Source organism: Takifugu flavidus, chromosome 16, assembly GCF_003711565.1.
Source record: "Takifugu flavidus isolate HTHZ2018 chromosome 16, ASM371156v2, whole genome shotgun sequence".
NCBI classification, from domain to species: Eukaryota; Metazoa; Chordata; class Actinopteri; order Tetraodontiformes; family Tetraodontidae; genus Takifugu; species Takifugu flavidus.
The window spans coordinates 2853236-2871339 of record NC_079535.1 but is presented as its reverse complement, the minus strand read 5'-3'; the positions used below and the strand labels follow the sequence as shown (position 1 = coordinate 2871339).

The window sequence follows — 18104 nt, the reverse complement described above, 5'->3', positions numbered from 1 at the left end:
GAGTATGGGGTGGACGGTCCCTTGATAAGGGTCGCCCAGTCCCTGTACCAAAGGAGCAGGAGGTTGGTCCGGATAGCCGGTTGTAAGTCGGACTCGTTCCCAGTGAGGGTTGGACTCCGCCAGGGCTGCTCTTTGTCACCAGTTCTGTTCATAACTTTTATGGACAGAATTTCTAGGCGCAGCCGAGGAGGGAAGGGTCTCGAGTTCGGTGGACGGAAGATCTCGTCACTGCTTTTTGCAGATGATGTAGTTCTTCTGGCGCCATCGAACAGGGACCTCCATCAAATGCTGGGATGGTTTGCGACTGAGTGTGAAGCGGAAGGGAAGCGGATCAGCACCTCCAAGTCAGAGTCCTCGCTCGAAAAAAGGTAGAGTGCCTTCTCCGGCTTGGGGAGGAGGTCCTGCCCCAGGTGGAGGAGTTCAAGTATCTCGGGATCTTGTTCATGAGTGAGGGTAGGATGTAACGTGAGATTGACAGGCGGATCAGAGCGGCGTCAGCAGTGATGCGGGCGCTTAACCTATCAGTCACGGTGAAGAAGGAGCTGAGCCGGAAGGCAAAGCTCTCGATTTACCGGTCGATCTACGTCCCAATCCTCACCTATGGCCATCATCGTTGGGTGATGACCGAAAGAACGAGATCACGGATACAAGCGGCTGAAATGAGTTTCCTCCGCAGGGTGGCCGGGCTCAGCCTTAGAGATAGGGTGAGAAGCTCGGACATCCGGGAGGAGCTTGGAGTAGAATCGGTGCTTCTCCACATCGAGGAGTCAGTTGGGGTGGCTCGGGCATCTGGCTAGGATGCCTTCTGGAATGCCTCCCTTTAGAGGTGTTCCAGACATGTCCCACCGGGAGGAGGCCTCGTGGCCAGCCCAGGACTAGGTGGAGAGATTACATCTCTCGCCTGGCTTGGGAGCGGCTGGGGGTCCCCCTGGAGGAGCTGATGGAGGTGGCCGGGGAGAGGGCTGTCTGGGCATCCCTCCTGAAGCTGCTGCCCCCGCGACCCAGATCCGGATAAGCGGGAGAAAACAAACGAATGAACGAACAAACAGTCTGGGCCAGTTGTAAAGACACCAAAGGCACCAAACTATACTACTCCATGGGAAATAGTACGTGACTATTAGCCAATTTTGACTTTTTAGCCAATTTTATAGCCAACTATGGAGTCCATTTGATTGCAAACTTCTGCTAATTGTGGGCCCATTGGAATGAAAAGAAAGGACTTTAGATTGGATTTCTATGACTTCCTCAATCACTCACCTGGGATAGGTTTCTTAATTCCAATGGATAGTTACAGCAAAGCGGCAACCAGAGGGTGTTTGACCCATGCAAGAGCAAGACATACAGGTTGAAGGGCTATGGTAATGCACTGAGAAAGACGCTAGTTTAATTGTTTTGCACAGTCTTTGTGCTTCATGTACACAACCTCACCGTGGATAACACAGGAAGGAATGCTTATGGTGCAGCTTTTAAGTTAAAGGCGATCAATAGCTGGTAATCTCGATATTTTTTACCTGACGCGTTGCTGTAATGTCATTTATTCCTGTGTTACTGCCGTGTTTAGCAATTAAACATTTGAAATAATCTTTCTCTGTCGCATAAAGATCTTTTTACAAAGTGGCCACCTGTCTCTTATAGTCAGGTGCCGCTTATGTTTGTATTTTTACTTAAATTTTAGGAAATTTTGGTGGTGCAACTTATATTCAGGTGCCCTGTGTAGTGCGGAATTCACAGTAAAATCTTCATATGACTATAGAATGTTTTGATGAATAAATGTCAACACCTTTGTTGTCAAGACTTCTGTTCATCCATTATAGTAAGATACAAAAACACACATTGAATGATGACAATGATGAGCTTTATGTAGAAACAAAACAAGAATACATTCTTTTAATACTCTTCTCCCTCTTCTCCCTCGTCTCCTACACTATCGGTTCCCACCTCCTCATAATCCTTCTCCAGAGCAGCCATGTCTTCTCTGGCCTCAGAGAATTCTCCCTCCTCCATACCCTCACCCACATACCAGTGAACAAAGGCTCGTTTGGCGTACATCAGGTCAAACTTGTGATCCAGACGAGCCCAGGCCTCAGCGATGGCGGTGGTGTTGCTCAGCATGCACACAGCTCTCTGGACCTTGGCCAGGTCTCCACCAGGAACAACAGTGGGGGGCTGGTAGTTGATGCCAACCTTGAAACCGGTGGGGCACCAGTCCACAAACTGGATGCTGCGTCTGCTCTTGATGGTGGCAATAGCAGCGTTCACGTCTTTGGGCACCACGTCACCACGAAACAGAAGGCAACAGGCCATGTACTTGCCGTGACGAGGGTCACACTTCACCAGCTGATTGGCTGGCTCAAAGCAAGCGGTGGTGATCTCAGCCACGGTCATCTGCTCATGGTAAGCCTTCTCAGCAGAGATGACGGGGGCATATGTGGCCAGTGGGAAATGGATACGGGGATAAGGCACCAAGTTGGTCTGGAACTCTGTCAGATCAACATTAAGGGCACCATCAAAACGCAGAGAAGCGGTGATGGAGGACACGATCTGACTGATCAGCCTGTTCAGGTTGCTGTAAGTGGGACGCTCGATATCCAGGTTCCTGCGGCAGATGTCGTAGATGGCCTCGTTGTCCACCATGAAGGCACAGTCAGAGTGCTCCAGGGTGCTGTGGGTGGTCAGGATGGAGTTGTAGGGCTCCACCACAGCAGTGGACACCTGGGGAGCTGGGTAGACTGAGAACTCCAGCTTGGACTTCTTGCCGTAGTCGACGGACAGTCGCTCCATCAGCAGGGAGGTAAAACCAGAACCAGTGCCACCTCCAAAGCTGTGGAACACCAGAAAGCCCTGAAGGCCGGTGCACTGGTCAGTCTGTTTGGGAAGAGGGAGACAAAGATATCAGATATAAACGTTCAATTATGAACTTAAAGAAAATCAGCAACTCACCAGTTTGCGGGTTCTGTCCAGCACGACATCGATGAGCTCTTTTCCGACGGTGTAGTGTCCTCGGGCGTAGTTGTTGGCAGCATCCTCCTTACCAGTGATCAGCTGCTCAGGGTGAAAGAGCTGGCGGTAGGTACCAGTACGCACCTCATCTAAGGGTAAATAGCCAAGGTTATAGGAAGAGCTGCCTGACTGGGGTGGCTACATATATCAACACACACAAACATAAATAAATCACCTATCACAGTTGGTTCCAGGTCCACAAAAACAGCTCTGGGGACGTGTTTTCCTGCTCCTGTCTCACTAAAGAAGGTGTTGAAAGAATCGTCGCCTCCTCCAACGGTCTTGTCACTGGGCATCAGCCCGTCGGGCTGGATCCCGTGCTCCAGGCAGTAAAGCTCCCAACAAGCATTGCCGATCTGGACACCGGCCTGACCAATGTGTATGGAGATGCACTCACGCTGTGGGGGAACAAATGTGTTGATGAAGGTAATACAGGCCCTGGATCATAGGCTGAGAATATTTACACAGGATTGAAGATAAAAGGGAGAGAAGAGTATCCTATTGGAGATATCCTGATACCAGCTCACTCTCCATGTACATGTACATTATATGTTATGTATTATGTGGATTTAAAATGCATGTTATTTGAAACTTTAAACCCAGCTGTGCTTTGAAACAGCCATTTGCTTGCTGGTTCAGGCACAATATCCTTTGTTATTCTTAAATGAGCCAGTTCAGATACTTAAGATTTCACCTTTACATTCTTTCTTATTAAGAAACTGGGAGGTCACAAGTTTCATGTTACACCTAAGGATTAGTTGCCTAATCCATGAGCCACTCATTTACTTTAAATCTAAAATAAAAATGAGAAATTACAGTAGCTTTTGACTTACCATTTTGAATAAAGATGGATCTCTGTACGATAAAAAGAATAGTCCGGAAAAGTGATTTCTTGTGCAAAATTGCTGTGATTTTCTAAAAGATGGATATAGAGAGGAATGTCAAAATGAAGGACAAAATGACAATGAGCAAACAGTACTTTTCTGTTGATTGTGTTTTTTTCCATCAAAATAGTTACTGACAAATGTTTTATCTCAATCCACATGCATCAGTACTGTGTTTAGCCAAACAGTACAGAACCCCACACACATGATTTTGATTTTTTTTAGCATCTGTACATCCTACTACCCACAGTAGGACATACCATGATTGAGTAACATGCAGAGGTGCACAAAATATTCAATATTTTTCCCCAATATCTTACCACGCTGATTGTTGAATTATAATAGCTTCAATGGGAACTAAATTTATTCAATATCTGTATAGAGGGTCAGCTGCTTTACATAAGACTTTTAATTTAGTATGTTGCTTTGAATCAAAGCTCCTTTGTCATTGCATTCATCTCTACGTGTCCAAAATTTACAATTTACACTATTTTGCATGAATGTATACAAATCACTGCACTGTACATGATTGAGTTACACTTCTGGTGTTTTAGTGCCTGTACGACAAACAGTGCAGCCTTAGAAAAGTTCTGAAATTTCAAAGGAATGATTGGTTAAACCAGTCCACAGAACACCAGACTGTGCCTCTGCACAGCCTGCTCAGCCTCCATGTCAGAAACTGTCCTCTCCAGACAGAACCTTATGGCACAGCAGTAATTAACATATTTCATGACTCAGTTTGCCCTACGTGCTCCTTCCATTCATGCAGATGCACAGAATTGTGTCTTGTCTTCGACAACTTACCTTACAGTTGCTGACTGACGCAAAGGTTAATCGATACCAATAGTATAGAGGACTGCGACAACATTAAGTTGTATTGTAATATGCCGCTTTGAATGAAAGCTTTTTTGACCTCTGATCATTTAAAGATCAAACATCAAAGCTTTTTGTTTCTTTTGAATAATTTGAACTCCTATTTACATTAGATTAGGGGGAATGGTGGAAGCCCTCTCAATTCATTCCAATGGGCTTAAAATTAGCAGAAATTTGAAATCAAATTGACTCTATTGTTACATTTGGCTAAAAAGTCATAACACGCTATGTGTGATATGATTCAAGAACACAGTACCATCAGTATAATCAATGTGAACAGTATAATCCACAAGCTAGTAGAAGCAGTTAGGTAGAACACAGTGAAACAAAAACTTTGCTGATGAAAATAAATCTCATGAAACTTTATTTTTGCCTGGACAATGGACTGTTTCACCCTGCATAATTTCACTCCTCATGTGCCTGTGTCCATTTTGATTATTGATATGAAAGACAAATAGCCACTACAAAGTCCCTTTGGCATGTATTGGCATCCCAGGGTGCCCAAAACACGATAAGTTAAAGATTCTTAAGTTCCCCAGGAACCTTCCACTAACATCTCCCAACCCGGTATCTTCCTCTTAGCCGGCCACTGCATTTGTCTCAGCTTCAGGGGGGAATCGGTTCACCAGATGCCGGCACCATCGGCTTGTCTGTGTTTCCCTTGTCTGTTTCCAGGCTGGGCGGGGCTGCTTCCTGGTTCACGTCCATCGTCCTGTGTGCGTCTACTTTTTGGGGTTCAGTTTGTGTCTGCCACCCCTAACACATTTTCCATCCTGAGGGTGCTGAAGCAACACTTCAGTTACAATATTAGCTACAAGCTAGTGCTTGTTCTGAAAGCGCTGGTATTGACAGCGGTCCTCCAGGGCCATGGCCATTGGGAATCAACTCTAGATACAGCAGCAGTTTAATTAAAAACCACACTGACAACCACTTTGATAAAATAAGCCTTTCTTCAAGTGGCACAGCATAAAAATCAGCCAACTCGACATGTATTTAACAAATAATTCTCAATTCCACCTTGTACCTAATTCAACTCTATCCTACAGTGTAATGTGAAACTACAGACAGTGGTGCAAATGGTTGGAAATTCCCATTTTATTGTGTTGATTTAAGTAAAGACAAACTACCCTTAACCCTGTAATAACTGTCCCCAGAAATAATGGACAGAAAATTCTGATTTCTTGGATCTGGAACCTTTATTTGGCCCTGTTATAAAACATTTGCATATAGGTTTTTCCATTTGTAACATAAATGATACGTTGAGCATTACATGGAGTTCTGGTGATCCAGCAAAAACATCAGCCTCTTTGGGCCTCTTCTTTTTGCTTTTATTATGAACAGTAGTAAGCATAAAAACAGCAGTTAAGGCTGTAAAGAACATTTGCCTCTTAATTTTTCAAACTGTTATCTTCGCCAGTAACGTTCTTTTCTTGTGTCATGAACAGTAGTAATCATGAAAACAGAAGTTAAGGTGATAACAAGAACATCAGCCTCTTCATTTTTGTGTCCTGGGCAGTGCCTGCACCTTTGTGGCTTTTCCCAGAGTGGGAAGTGATTGACCATATCCCTCCTCACAATTAGAGGCACACTGGTCAATCGCCAGCTCCTCTGTGGCGGTGGTGTTGATGATCGTGCATGTGGGGAGGGGGGTAGAGTGTTCATATTAAAATATTAAATAATATAATACCTTGATCCGGTGAGATCCAGAGCTATCGGAAGGTAGCCATCTTGTGTCGTCCCATGTGCAGTTTGAATTGTTGTAGTGATAAAGGTATCCACCAGGGGTGCAAGACTGGGTACAAGAGAGTTTTCAGTGATTTACCATCAGGTGATGCAATAGTTCTCAAAAGTGCATGTATCAAATTTACTATATTTGGCATTATAGGTTAAATTAAAGTCATCTGGTATCAAGATATCTCCAACAGGATACTCTTCTCTCCCTTTTTTCTTCAATCCTGTGTAAATATTCTCAGCCTATGATCCAGTCAGGCAGCTCTTCCTATAACCTTGGCTATTTACCCTTAGATGAGGTGCGTACTGGTACCTACCGCCAGCTCTTTCACCCTGAGCAGCTGATCACTGGTAAGGAGGATGCTGCCAACAACTACGCCCGTGGACACTACACCGTCGGAAAAGAGCTCATCGATGTCGTGCTGGACAGAACCCGCAAACTGGTGAGTTGCTGATTTTCTTTAAGTTCATAATTGAACGTTTATATCTGAGATCTTTCTGTCTCCCTCTTCCCAAACAGACTGACCAGTGCACCGGCCTTCAGGGCTTTCTGGTGTTCCACAGCTTTGGAGGTGGCACTGGTTCTGGTTTTACCTCCCTGCTGATGGAGCGACTGTCCGTCGACTATGGCAAGAAGTCCAAGCTTGAGTTCTCAGTCTACCCGGCTCCCCAGGTGTCCACTGCTGTGGTGGAGCCCTACAACTCCATCCTGACCACCCACAGCACCCTGGAGCACTCTGACTGTGCCTTCATGGTGGACAACGAGGCCATCTACGACATCTGCCGCAGGAACCTGGATATCGAGCGTCCCACTTACAGCAACCTGAACAGGCTGATCAGTCAGATCGTGTCCTCCATCACCGCTTCTCTGCGTTTTGATGGTGCCCTTAATGTTGATCTGACAGAGTTCCAGACCAACTTGGTGCCTTATCCCCGTATCCATTTCCCACTGGCCACATATGCCCCCGTCATCTCTGCTGAGAAAGCTTACCATGAACCATGTCACAAAGCTCAGATCATCTCAAACTGGTTTCTGGAACATGACAATGAGCTGACTGTTGTCAGTTTACACCTGCTACTTCGGAAATTCACACAAATGAATGAGTCACTCACAGCATGGATTATAATATCTTTATTATATTTATAGTTCATCTGTTGTGGAGTTACACGTTACATATACACAAAGTAATGGTTAACACTCCCCAGAACAAAGTGCATCTTAAATATCCAACTTTTTCCTCCTTTGTAGGTACAGATCAAGTTGACATCTGTCCACAAGGTGGCAGCAGAGAGTAGCGCCAGAACAGAAATAAGCTCTGTTTCCAACTAATAAATTTAACAATAGAAAAAAAAAGGCTTGAATAAAATAAATGAAGTGAACATTACAACCATAATATTAAAGAAATATGTAAAAAATAAAGAAAAATGGGAAATGAAAAGTGATTTGTCTTTGTAAATGATGCTGTTTTTAGGTTATATTGAAGATGGCAAACGCTGATTGGCCATTAAAATCAATGACTTCATGTATAAAATATTAAATATTATGAATTTTATCTTTCTTCCTTTATCTCTAAATGTTTATCCCAATACACTGCTTTTACAAACTCATTCTCTACATTCTTGTTTCCCTTCTTCTATCCGTTTCAGAAAACCAGCAACACTGGTTGCACTTGAACAAACATTAATGACAGCGGTACCAGGGCCAAGTCAACAGAAACAGAATACCTCAGACCCACCCACAGCTGCTTCCTCTCTGTTTTTAAGCATTAAACTCGAAATGGAATCTTATTTCTCAGCTCTTGCTTCACTCTTCCTCTCTTCTTTGGCTATCAGAGTGCAACTACCAGGTTCTAGACGCACCAAAAGCTGCTCCACCAAGCTAATGAACAGTCACAGCCTCCTCTCTGTCCCTTCCATCTACCTTCTGTTTTCCAACTTCATTAACTTTCAGCTCACCTTGTTTGTAAAACTGCATTTAGATCTTCACAGTACTGAAAGCACTGGGCCACATTGGGCCTTGTCAAGGTCCAGCTGGGCTTTGATATTATCTTTACTATTGAAACAGGAATAAAACAAGTAAAATGGAATTCAAAGATAAGATCTTTCGGGCAAATGCTAATCATTTCTAATACCAAGCTCGTGCTTTGATGTTGTCCCTGGAAGACTTTTCTTCTTAGCAGCTTCTTTCATGCAACGGAGACCTCGTCAATTTATCACGAATGTTGCTTAAAACGAGACGCAGGCAGCAACTGAGTGAAAAGAATTAGCTTTTACACTAAAGCACCTGTGGGCTTCCAACGGGAACATAAAAAAGTTACACACTCCGCTTTTGCTTGCTTCGGCCTCGCGATGACGTCCACGCGTCGCTCTTCCTTTCTCAGCCGGAGCTGCGGCCCACGCGCTGCTCCTCTCTGCACCATCTGCAAGCGTGCATGTGACTCCTGGGCTGGGCTTCAAGCCAGGGAGCGCTGTCTGGGTTTAATCCGCGGATACAGCTGGAGAGGGAGGGAGGGAGGGAGGGTGCAGAGTCACCACATCATGTTAACATTGTCCTGGAGGTGTCTGAGCAGCATGAAGACAGGCCACAAGATTGTTTAAGAATAAATCTGCCACTGAAGTGGCGCTTAATTCAATAACGAACCAGCACAATTCATCACCGAGGGCTCCGCAGTATTCCCAAACACCATCGGCTTATTTTGCTGAGTTACATTGAGGTGTAATTTATAGATGGACTTTATTATATTATACTTATATCATCAACGTAAACAACAAGTGTGTGTAGCATTCTGAGCCATAACTTTTGTGCTTGCTTACCCCCAGGAGGTTTCTGGGTACGTATCCCTCGCGGTCGTTGAACCGTGCCCACCACCACTCGGTCTCTACGTCGTCGCTGCGGCGCAGCACTGCGAGGGCGTCGCCCTCGCTGAAGGACAGCTCATCGGGGTGTTGGGCCGTGTAGTCCCAGAGCGCGTAAACCAAACCTTTGTTCATCACACCCAACTTCTCTTGCACACCTAGCGGAGGTGAAGACTGAACGTTAACGACTGTCTCAAGAACTGACCCCGCGAGGATCGCTTCTCCTCTGGGTGGAGGGAACTTGTTTTGGTTCTTTAGCCGACCACGAGCTGGCTGCATGTGCCCACCGTAGAGGAACTGAGAACACTGTGTGTAGCCCTCCTCCATCTCTTCACACTTGTCTGCTGCTGTCTCCACGTCACTGATGGTAGTAGCGAAGATGGCGGCGCCTGACTCCACCAGCATCTTACAGAGATGCACGCTGTTGCAGGAAGCAGCACAGTGCAGCGGAGTCCTGCGGGGACAATCAGACAACATTCCCCTGATCACCACAGTTCCTAGACGCACTCCGGTGCAGACAGGAACGGGAGCTGAATCTGAGGACATTTATCTCTGTCATGACATGAACGGTACTGACCATCCGTCACTGTCAGCTGCGTTTACATTAACGGCAAAGTCCAGCAGGAACTTCACGATATGGTGATGTCCGGCACAGACGGCGTTGTGAAGAGGAGTGATGCCTTCATCGTTGGGCATGCTGGGATTTTCCACCTTCAATCGAAAAATCAGGAGGGAATCACAGATTGTTTATGCTTCCGTGCTATAAAAAAAGCATCTGTGTTAGTGTCAGCTTTCAGTCTTTTAACCTCCAAGTTAAAGTCAGAGAAAAAGTGCTGAAGTCAGGAGAGTTAAACAGTTTCTGCTCTGTCTCAGAGCTGCTGAGTCGCTCAGTTTTACATCCTCGGGGTGAAACACCGTCAGCCTGCTTTCGTGCTGGACGTGAATGATTCCTTGAAGTGCTCCCGATACTGTCTGGACAGCAGCGCCATCCTGCTTCTGGGTGAAACATTGGGAGCTTTGTGATGCTGCTCAGGGTCTGTGATTAAGGCTGGAAATGCTCCGCAGCCCACACATTACGACAGCGAGCAGCTCTGTCCTGGTAGAGCGGCTGAACATCAAAGACGTCCGTCCTCGCACAGATAGTGAAAATCTTTGATATCCTGCAGTCAGTAGCAGATCTGTTGAAGCAATCAGTGTAGGTGGATGTGTGTGTGTGTGTGTGTGTGTGCAGGCATTTCTGGTAGGTGAGGCAAATACTTAGTTACAAATGGGGGAAAATTCTAATAAGTTTAACCAAAGTGTAGAGATCCTGTTCTGATAGCAGGGTCCTCTTATCTTCCCCAACAACTCGTTCAAACTGGCTCCTTTTGACCCTCTGACGGTAATGTTAAAATAAACACGGCTTGATTTGATTTTAAATCCAATGGCGACTAAAAGGCATTCCACATTTGTGATCCGGACATGTTTTCTAATACTGATCCAGCAACAACATCATAATCTGATGTTACCTCATATATAATCCTCTGCACCAGGTCAAACTCCCCCTCTAAGGATGCATCCAGCAGCAGCGCTAACGGGTTAAACTTGACTCGCAGGCCGTGACCCGTCCGCTCCGACGACGGCTTCTTCAGGTTAGTCCGCTTCACTTGCTGCACACATGGAGAGAACAACAGATGTTTGGAAAGAGATTCCTGTGTCTGCGAGAGGCAGGAGTCTCTGTTTTGTGTTATAAACACCTTGGTTGGTGGAGTCTGGGTGGAAGGAGAAGGAGAAGGGGATGTGTGGCCTCCAGAGCTGTGGGAGGGACTAGATCTTCTCTGGCTGTTGTTGTTCTGGTCCTCCAGCCTCTCAGGCACTGGGGATGGACTGAGCTGCACTGACGGCAGTAGATTATTGACAGATTCCGCTTTCAGTGTCGTTGCTTTAGGCGTTTCCAAGACAACCAAAGGAGGGGATAAGTGGAGCGAGACTGCGTTCAGGTTTTGACCTTCGCCCTCTGAGGCTGCCACAGTGAGGAGTTTGTCAGCAGGGTCCACATTCCCATTCGCTGAATGGATGTTGTCCATGTCGCCCAAAATGGAGTCCGGCTGGTAGAAGGTATTTACTAGAATGCGGAGTGAAACAGTTGATCAAAGTTTATAAGAGAACATCATGTAGCTTATTCACATCCCATATTTGGTCCAGAGGTGAACTCGTGAGGCATTAACGTCTTACCTGAACATCCGTCCATACTTCCTGCCAGAGTGTTGAACCTGTCAACAATCACAGAACCCAGCTGAGTTTTAGATTTGATCACACGTTAAACGTCACGCCAAGTGTCACCAACCTCTGGTAAAGCAGTTTCTGGATGTTTGGCCCCTGGGGGCCCTCGGGCTCAGTGATGGAGCTGCGTTTTTTCAGGGGTCGCGGCGCGTTACTGAGGCGCCTGCGGAGGATGTCCAGGTCAGCGTCGCTCTGGTAACGCATCTGAGAGTGGGCTGTGGAGAGAGGAAAGAGCTATTTCCTCCTACTTTATCAGCTGGGCCATGAAAGAGGATCACCTCCACCTACCGACTGGGGTGAGTTTGGTGGGACTGAGGGGACGAGGGATGTTGTCGACATTGGGTGGAGGCAGAATCCGTCCATCGCTGCTCTCCCCTCCTTTTCCTCCATCCGTCACATCCTGTTCACCTGTCTTTATGGCTCCTCCTCCTTGCAGAAAAGGGACGGGAGACGGAGACGCGGAGGAGCTGGGGAGGATCGGTTTACCGTAGACTACAGAGAAGGACGTGGATTTTTCATTATAGTCCCTGTCACAACATTCAACACAGATCTACTGGAGGCTGGGGTTACCTGCTTTGACAGAGGTCCTGTTGCTAAGTGATCCGTAGTTTTTCGCCTGAGGCTGCTGGAGGTACATGCTGTAGATGGAGCTGCTGTTCATGGTGGCAGGACCCTTCCTGGGAGACTGGGGCCTGGAGGGGTGGTCGGGAATGTAGGGACGAACGGCCACCGCCGGTGGAAGGTCGCTTCTCTCGGTTTGTGGAGACAAAGGAGAAGGCTGGGATGGAGCAGGACCTATGGAGGAGCACAAGGATCACGGGAGGATTTGCCGTGAAAGGAATCAGTGTTTTGCAGCCGTCAGGTGCAGGTAGAGGGAACTATTGATAGACAATGAACGGAATGATCAAGTATTCATTTAGAAGTGTCTATGATACAAACTATGACACAGTAAAAGAGGCTGTGATTTACAATCACCATCTGAAATACTGCGTAATGATGAACCTCAATTAACATTTACCAGCTCATGTATTTATTATTTTAATTCAAGTAGCTCATTACACTTTCCTCGGTTTGTCAGTCTGGATGTCATTTAAGCTGAACAGGTGACAGGATATAAAAGGAGAGATTGCAACTATGCGAGCAAACACAACACAAACTACTTTTTTAGGAGGATTTTTGGGGAAGTAACAAAATAAGTACACACATACAACAGAAGTAGAGTTGAAGATTGCAGGTGATATTTATTCCGATGCTGGTTGACCTGTTTCTATAGATTAACAGCTCTGTGTTTTCAGTCTGTTTCTCATACAAATATACTAGTGTTCTATAGTGTAGTATACAATAAGTGGGGTGGATTTAAGTATAAATATATGTGGCGCGTATTTAAACTGTAAAAACAGAATGAATGAGCAGCATTGTACTGCTTTAATTACCTTGGGTTGAATTAGGGGAGATTGATATCCGCTGTAAAGAAGAGGATGATGAAGAGGAAGAGGAGGCGGCATTTGCAGTACTGGACCGGGGCCAGCCCAGCGTGCTGGGGGCTGAGCGAGGCAGGGAGCTGGTCGTGCATTGATGACCCCCCGTCTGGTGGGCGGCACTGGGGTAGGTACCATAACCAGAAGGACGCTGGGGAAAAGAAGGAGAAGCATTAACTATAACAATAAGGATAACTCATGTTTTTGGAAACCTCTCGCTCCAAGAATAATTTTTCGAGATGAATTTCTTCCACTTAATATAAAATGAACGTAAGTCTGGTGCAGAGCGGGCTCTACCTGTTCCGGACTGACTGCTCTCCAGTCTGATGCGCTCTTAGTGATGCTCGGCCATGACGCTTCATTAGCTAAAGAAGGGAAGAAAACCAAGAGGACAAACATTAACTCCTACTTAGATCCTGTTTTCACAACAGCTGCATGACATAGTGCATTGTTTTTCCACGCAATAATCATGGAATATTCCTGTCTATTAATAGACTAAAAGTCAGTGAGTTATTTTTGACTATGCGTTCTGCCCTGAAGGAGTAAACACTCACCAAATACTACAGCATAACAAGACCAAGACTAAATTGCTTAACAACCTCTCTGTGTTTAAACGAGTGATTACAGTTATTTCTGCTACAAACATGTTTTCAGCTCCTTCAGCTCTACAACAAAAACTGCGATGTGCTGCGTCAGGGGGTCCGTTCCAAAATGACTGGCCAGCATTATGCTGTCAGTGTTGTCTGCATCTGACAGTAAAAACAATGATAATTCTACTTGCTTTTTTGGGCATAACATCTAAAGAATTGAATGTCTTTCAAAACACACCCATCACAAAGCCCCCGTCTCAGCAGTTTAACTTCACTTCCTCCCCCTCAGACTACTGAAAAATGAGGAAATAATACTGATAAAAGCCGACTTACACAATTTCAATCAACTTCTAATGCACATTTCAGGACGGTAACATGAGGGGAAAGACAAACGTAACCCACATTTGTTAGCGTATCCTGTTAATGTTCAATACCGCCTACTGTTGCCTGTTAGCCCAAAAAATAAATCCCAGGAATGTTCCTGGGTGCCTGACATTCAGCCATCATTTAAGCTGTTACCTAACCATTTGGCCTCACCTTCAGTGGAACAACTACATCACAGGTTCTGGCCCATGAGGAATACTGATTAACTATTGACCCTGCGGTGTATAAGCTGTGCTGTGCAGCCAGTGAACCCTGCTGTAACCTGCTGACCTCTGAAAACTGTCACGGCAGGAAGTGGACAGTCAATTCTGCACAAGGCGGAAACTTGGCAGCCAGCCTGTCTGAGAGTTTAGATTAGAGTCCTTTAGGGTTAGGCAGCAGGGACAGAGTCAAATCAACACTGCAAGAAAGGGAACTTAAGCAGCTAATGGAATATCAGTTAATAAACAACAAACATTTTATGGTGATGATTAATAAGCAGAGATGGATATTTTGGGAACATATGAAGTATCTGAATGCTTTGGTAGGCACACACTGGTATGAAACTCCCAAAATGCACTGTGACAGCTGGCACACCAACCCAGTCAAAGAAGAAAAAACACAGACAGCAGGCAGCATGCCTAATGGCAATAAATCTGTTTACCTTGTTTGAGAAGCTAATTTAGAAGAGTTTAAGCCTGTTTTCACACTTTCTGTCATTTACCTCTTTGAAAACGGCCATAGGATTTAAATAAACTCAATCTAAATAAATGTTTCAACTCTCTGGATACAAGTGTGTATTTCTGTGTGAAGATGTTATCTCGATACCTCTGATACAAACGATGGAACCCAGACCGGATGAGTGTGTACTGTTCTTTACTGTTCCCGACCCTGCTGCAGTCAATCATTTACACCGGCAGACAGATATTCTCTGTAAACCTGTGCTTGAAAGCTTTAATCTCCCTGATGAGGACAACAGCAGCTGCTGTGACCACCACCAAAAACACGGGTGGGCACACACACACACACACACACACACACACACACACACACACACACACACACACACACACACTGCGCTGTATATAGGAACCAGTTAGTATAGCTCTTTTTTCCCTTTAGACTCTAATGCCTGCTGGCACTGTAGGGCCCTGACATTATTTACACCCCCAACTTTTCCACATTACATAAGAGGGAATAATAAAAGGAGCTGAATTTGCTTTGACATTCAAAATAACAATGGGATTTATTTCAGCCCAACCCACTTTGCTTACTTGGTTCATGAGACATAAGGCTAAGAATGGTTGTGAGGCCAATGTCAACTTGACTAACACAGCAGGCTGATTTTTGGCCTTTAAAATCCAAACTGGAGCTGAAAAGTACGTCTTTGTTTTAATGTGTTTTTCCTGGAGCGGGGATATAAAGACATGAGTGGATAATCTGTCCGGACTGCAATATGCCTTTAGTTTATTTTCTCATGCTGGTCTCCCTGACCATACGCAGCTGTTGGCTATCAGATGTCACGTCTGCGTCTGTAAAGGCACAACACTAATTTAAGGTCATTTTCCGTAGCTAATTCAATTATGTTCCCCGGACCATCTGTTAGTCAGGGTTACATGTAAGCACGCCAGGAGTTGTGCACAAACTTAAAGAAATGAAGGAACTGAGTCATGATGTAAACATGTAAGGTGCGGAGTGAGCGGGTTAAGCTTTCACCAGTGCAGCGTGCGTGTGGTCAGAACGCCTCTCTGACACCACTCAGGAACTCACTCTCTTTACTGTCACGCTCCAGAAGGGGCGAACGACCATCCCATGTCTCAATGGGCTCTGACAGGATGATGTCTAAATCTGACACCTTCCATTGGCTGGGGGGCTTCCTGGTACCACTCCTGTCTTCCTCTGTGTGGCCACGCCCACCGCGAAGACAGCGACAGCACACCGACCACAACAGTGACGATCGCCAACACATCATAGTGATGTGTCAAAAACAGCAATAGGGGGATCACAAGGGGAAGCACCACCACCACCACCACCACCACCACAACAACGACGACAAACAACGGTAGTCACAAAGTCACCAAAAACACCAACGGTTAACAACGTGGGAGGGGTGAGGAAAAAGGGAGCGGACGGACAGGGAAAGGAAAGAACAGACATAGTTAGTGATAGTGTAGATAGAAACTCTGACAAAAAACGATCTGAAATAATCCAGAGCGCCTTTAACAACAGATGAATCTACCAACCTGAGAGGGAGCGGATGTGGCTCAGAGGGGTATGTTTCGGGGGTGGGTCAGCCAGCAGGGGGTAACCTGCATCCTTTCTTCCCTCCACTGGAACCTGGATGTAGGGGCACACAGCTGCCACTCGACTGGACACCCCCCCACCTGGATGTGCAGAGGTCTGTGGAGGAGCCGGGCCGCCTCCGTTCATACGACTCAGCTGGAACACAGAATTACACTTGAGCAAAGCCCTCGACGAGGCCAGTCAACAATCAGACTGAAGCTGTTTACTTCTGCTCTCTTCTTATGCAGTCGTTCTCTCAGGTCTTCAATGCGTTGGTCCATCACAGTCACCTGGGCGTTCCTCTTGTTAAGCAGCTCTTTGTTCTGGGCCAATTTGTTGCTCTGCTCCAGGTTTTGACGGTTACGAGCCTGAGATCACCAGTTACCAAACAATAAAGAATCTGGGTGCAAAAACACCTTAAACCGAAAGGGAAGATGAGAATGTTTGATTTACCTGCAGCTCCTGGTACAGCTTCCTCAGCTCCAGGGCAGCAGGACCAGACGGGGTTGATCCCTTCTGGCCAGCAGATCCAGTTGTCCCCTGACCGGTATGAAGCTGAAGACGGCCCCTCTTTAAATCCTCCAACTGCTGCGTTAACTGGTGAAAAGAGTTCGATGAACCTCGACGACCGCTTAAATCTAAACCCAATTTCATTTGTCCAGATTACCTGATCCACTCGAAGCACGGCCGACTGCAGCTCCGCCTGCTTCTCCTGGAACAGGTTGCTCACGTGTTCAATCTCTGCAGCTAAGAGAGAGCAGTGCAGTTGTCAGCTTTGGGTCTTTTCAGTTTTAAAAACCATCTCTGCACCATGCTTGGGCTTACACAGATTCCCATTGATCAGTTTACTGTAGTCCACTTGTCCTCTCATGGCTCGGATCTTCTTCAACCGGGCCTCTTGAGTTTCCACGCGCTCCTTCAGCCGCTGTAGCTTCTCAGCCTCAGACTAAACAGGAGACACGTGTGAACTGTATTTACACAGCTTCTGTCAGCCACTTGAACATTTATACACAATATTAACAATAGCGTAAAATAGAATCTTTCATAAGTCTCGAGTTCGTCAGTAAAGCACATGTTGGGGATGATGAACTGTATAATGTACAGACATGCGCTCCAGACTGGCACGTGGAGCCCACCTGTGACTGCGCTTGGTTAGATCTGCCTCCCTGGTGAAGATATCTCAGCCTCTGCTCCTAAAGAGACCATAATTAGACATGTTATACATATATTGGAATTTGGTGACAATGTGAATTCAGTGAGTTTTTGCTATTTTTTTGTTGCTCATCATAATATTAATCTCCTCCTAATTCAAATGGATAGATGGACAGAGAAAACATGTCATTCCCCAATTATTCACTTTGTTTCCACTTTCTTGTGACACACACACTTTAAAAAGGAGGGGGTGAATGATGCCACGTGAGTTCCCAGCCTGTCCTTACACTCTGACAACAAACACATGTCCTGTTGCCAAGGATGATGTATGAGCTCTGACTGTTAAACACATGCACATTCTTCTGAGGCCATAGCTGCCGGTGCCTCAAAGTTGACCTTTTTTCAGACAGAATCTAATATAGACAACCTTACACTCACTGACAGTCAATCCATCCAGCAGAGGGTCCGTGGGTGAGTTACCTTGGCGATCAACATCTGTTGTTGAGCTTCAATTTGTTGCTGTTGTCTTGAGGCCATTTCCTGGAGCTCAGAGAGGGTCAGTTCCACTCGCGGAAGCTAGATAAAGGCAAAACGGGCACATATTAATGTGGCACATCTACTCAGTGTGGACC

General features: G+C 45.9%; 3 protein-coding genes across 7 annotated transcripts in view; 1 reads left to right on the top strand and 2 right to left on the bottom strand.

Annotated features, from left to right (window-relative positions):
* Window positions 1–1838: 1838 nt before the first annotated feature.
* Window positions 1839–6522, bottom strand: LOC130539701 (tubulin alpha-1B chain-like). Its single transcript, XM_057058223.1, has 5 exons — window positions 6445–6522; window positions 3834–3915; window positions 3176–3398; window positions 2941–3089; window positions 1839–2865 (listed from the first exon to the last, which is right to left on the bottom strand). Exons 2-5 carry the CDS (start codon window positions 3834–3836, stop codon window positions 1888–1890), a joined length of 1353 nt encoding a protein of 450 aa, XP_056914203.1. The 5' UTR covers window positions 3837–3915; window positions 6445–6522; the 3' UTR covers window positions 1839–1887.
* Window positions 6523–6733: 211 nt separating this feature from the next.
* On the top strand, window positions 6734–7818 carry LOC130513019 (tubulin alpha-1B chain-like). The gene is made up of 3 exons (XM_057011559.1): window positions 6734–6931; window positions 7009–7548; window positions 7738–7818. Exons 1-3 carry the CDS (start codon window positions 6734–6736, stop codon window positions 7816–7818), a joined length of 819 nt encoding a protein of 272 aa, XP_056867539.1.
* The window catches only part of LOC130539700 (apoptosis-stimulating of p53 protein 1-like), a 27625-nt gene continuing 17123 nt past the window's right edge, over window positions 7603–18104 (bottom strand). For 4 of the 5 annotated variants that reach the window (XM_057058218.1, XM_057058222.1, XM_057058221.1 and 1 more), the window contains 20 exons: window positions 17953–18048; window positions 17457–17513; window positions 17146–17266; window positions 16988–17067; window positions 16774–16917; window positions 16548–16688; window positions 16281–16476; window positions 15808–15936; window positions 13382–13449; window positions 13040–13235; window positions 12177–12401; window positions 11895–12098; window positions 11671–11821; window positions 11559–11596; window positions 11081–11448; window positions 10853–10993; window positions 9922–10055; window positions 9632–9798; window positions 9303–9502; window positions 7603–8983 (listed from right to left, as the gene is read on the bottom strand). In XM_057058218.1, the coding sequence (XP_056914198.1) occupies window positions 8942–8983; window positions 9303–9502; window positions 9632–9798; window positions 9922–10055; window positions 10853–10993; window positions 11081–11448; window positions 11559–11596; window positions 11671–11821; window positions 11895–12098; window positions 12177–12401; window positions 13040–13235; window positions 13382–13449; window positions 15808–15936; window positions 16281–16476; window positions 16548–16688; window positions 16774–16917; window positions 16988–17067; window positions 17146–17266; window positions 17457–17513; window positions 17953–18048 (2898 nt within the window). In that variant the 3' untranslated portion in view covers window positions 7603–8941. The remainder of the gene's footprint in view (window positions 8984–9302; window positions 9503–9631; window positions 9799–9921; window positions 10056–10852; window positions 10994–11080; window positions 11449–11558; window positions 11597–11670; window positions 11822–11894; window positions 12099–12176; window positions 12402–13039; window positions 13236–13381; window positions 13450–15807; window positions 15937–16280; window positions 16477–16547; window positions 16689–16773; window positions 16918–16987; window positions 17068–17145; window positions 17267–17456; window positions 17514–17952; window positions 18049–18104) is intronic. The other variant, XM_057058219.1, reaches the window with a different exon arrangement.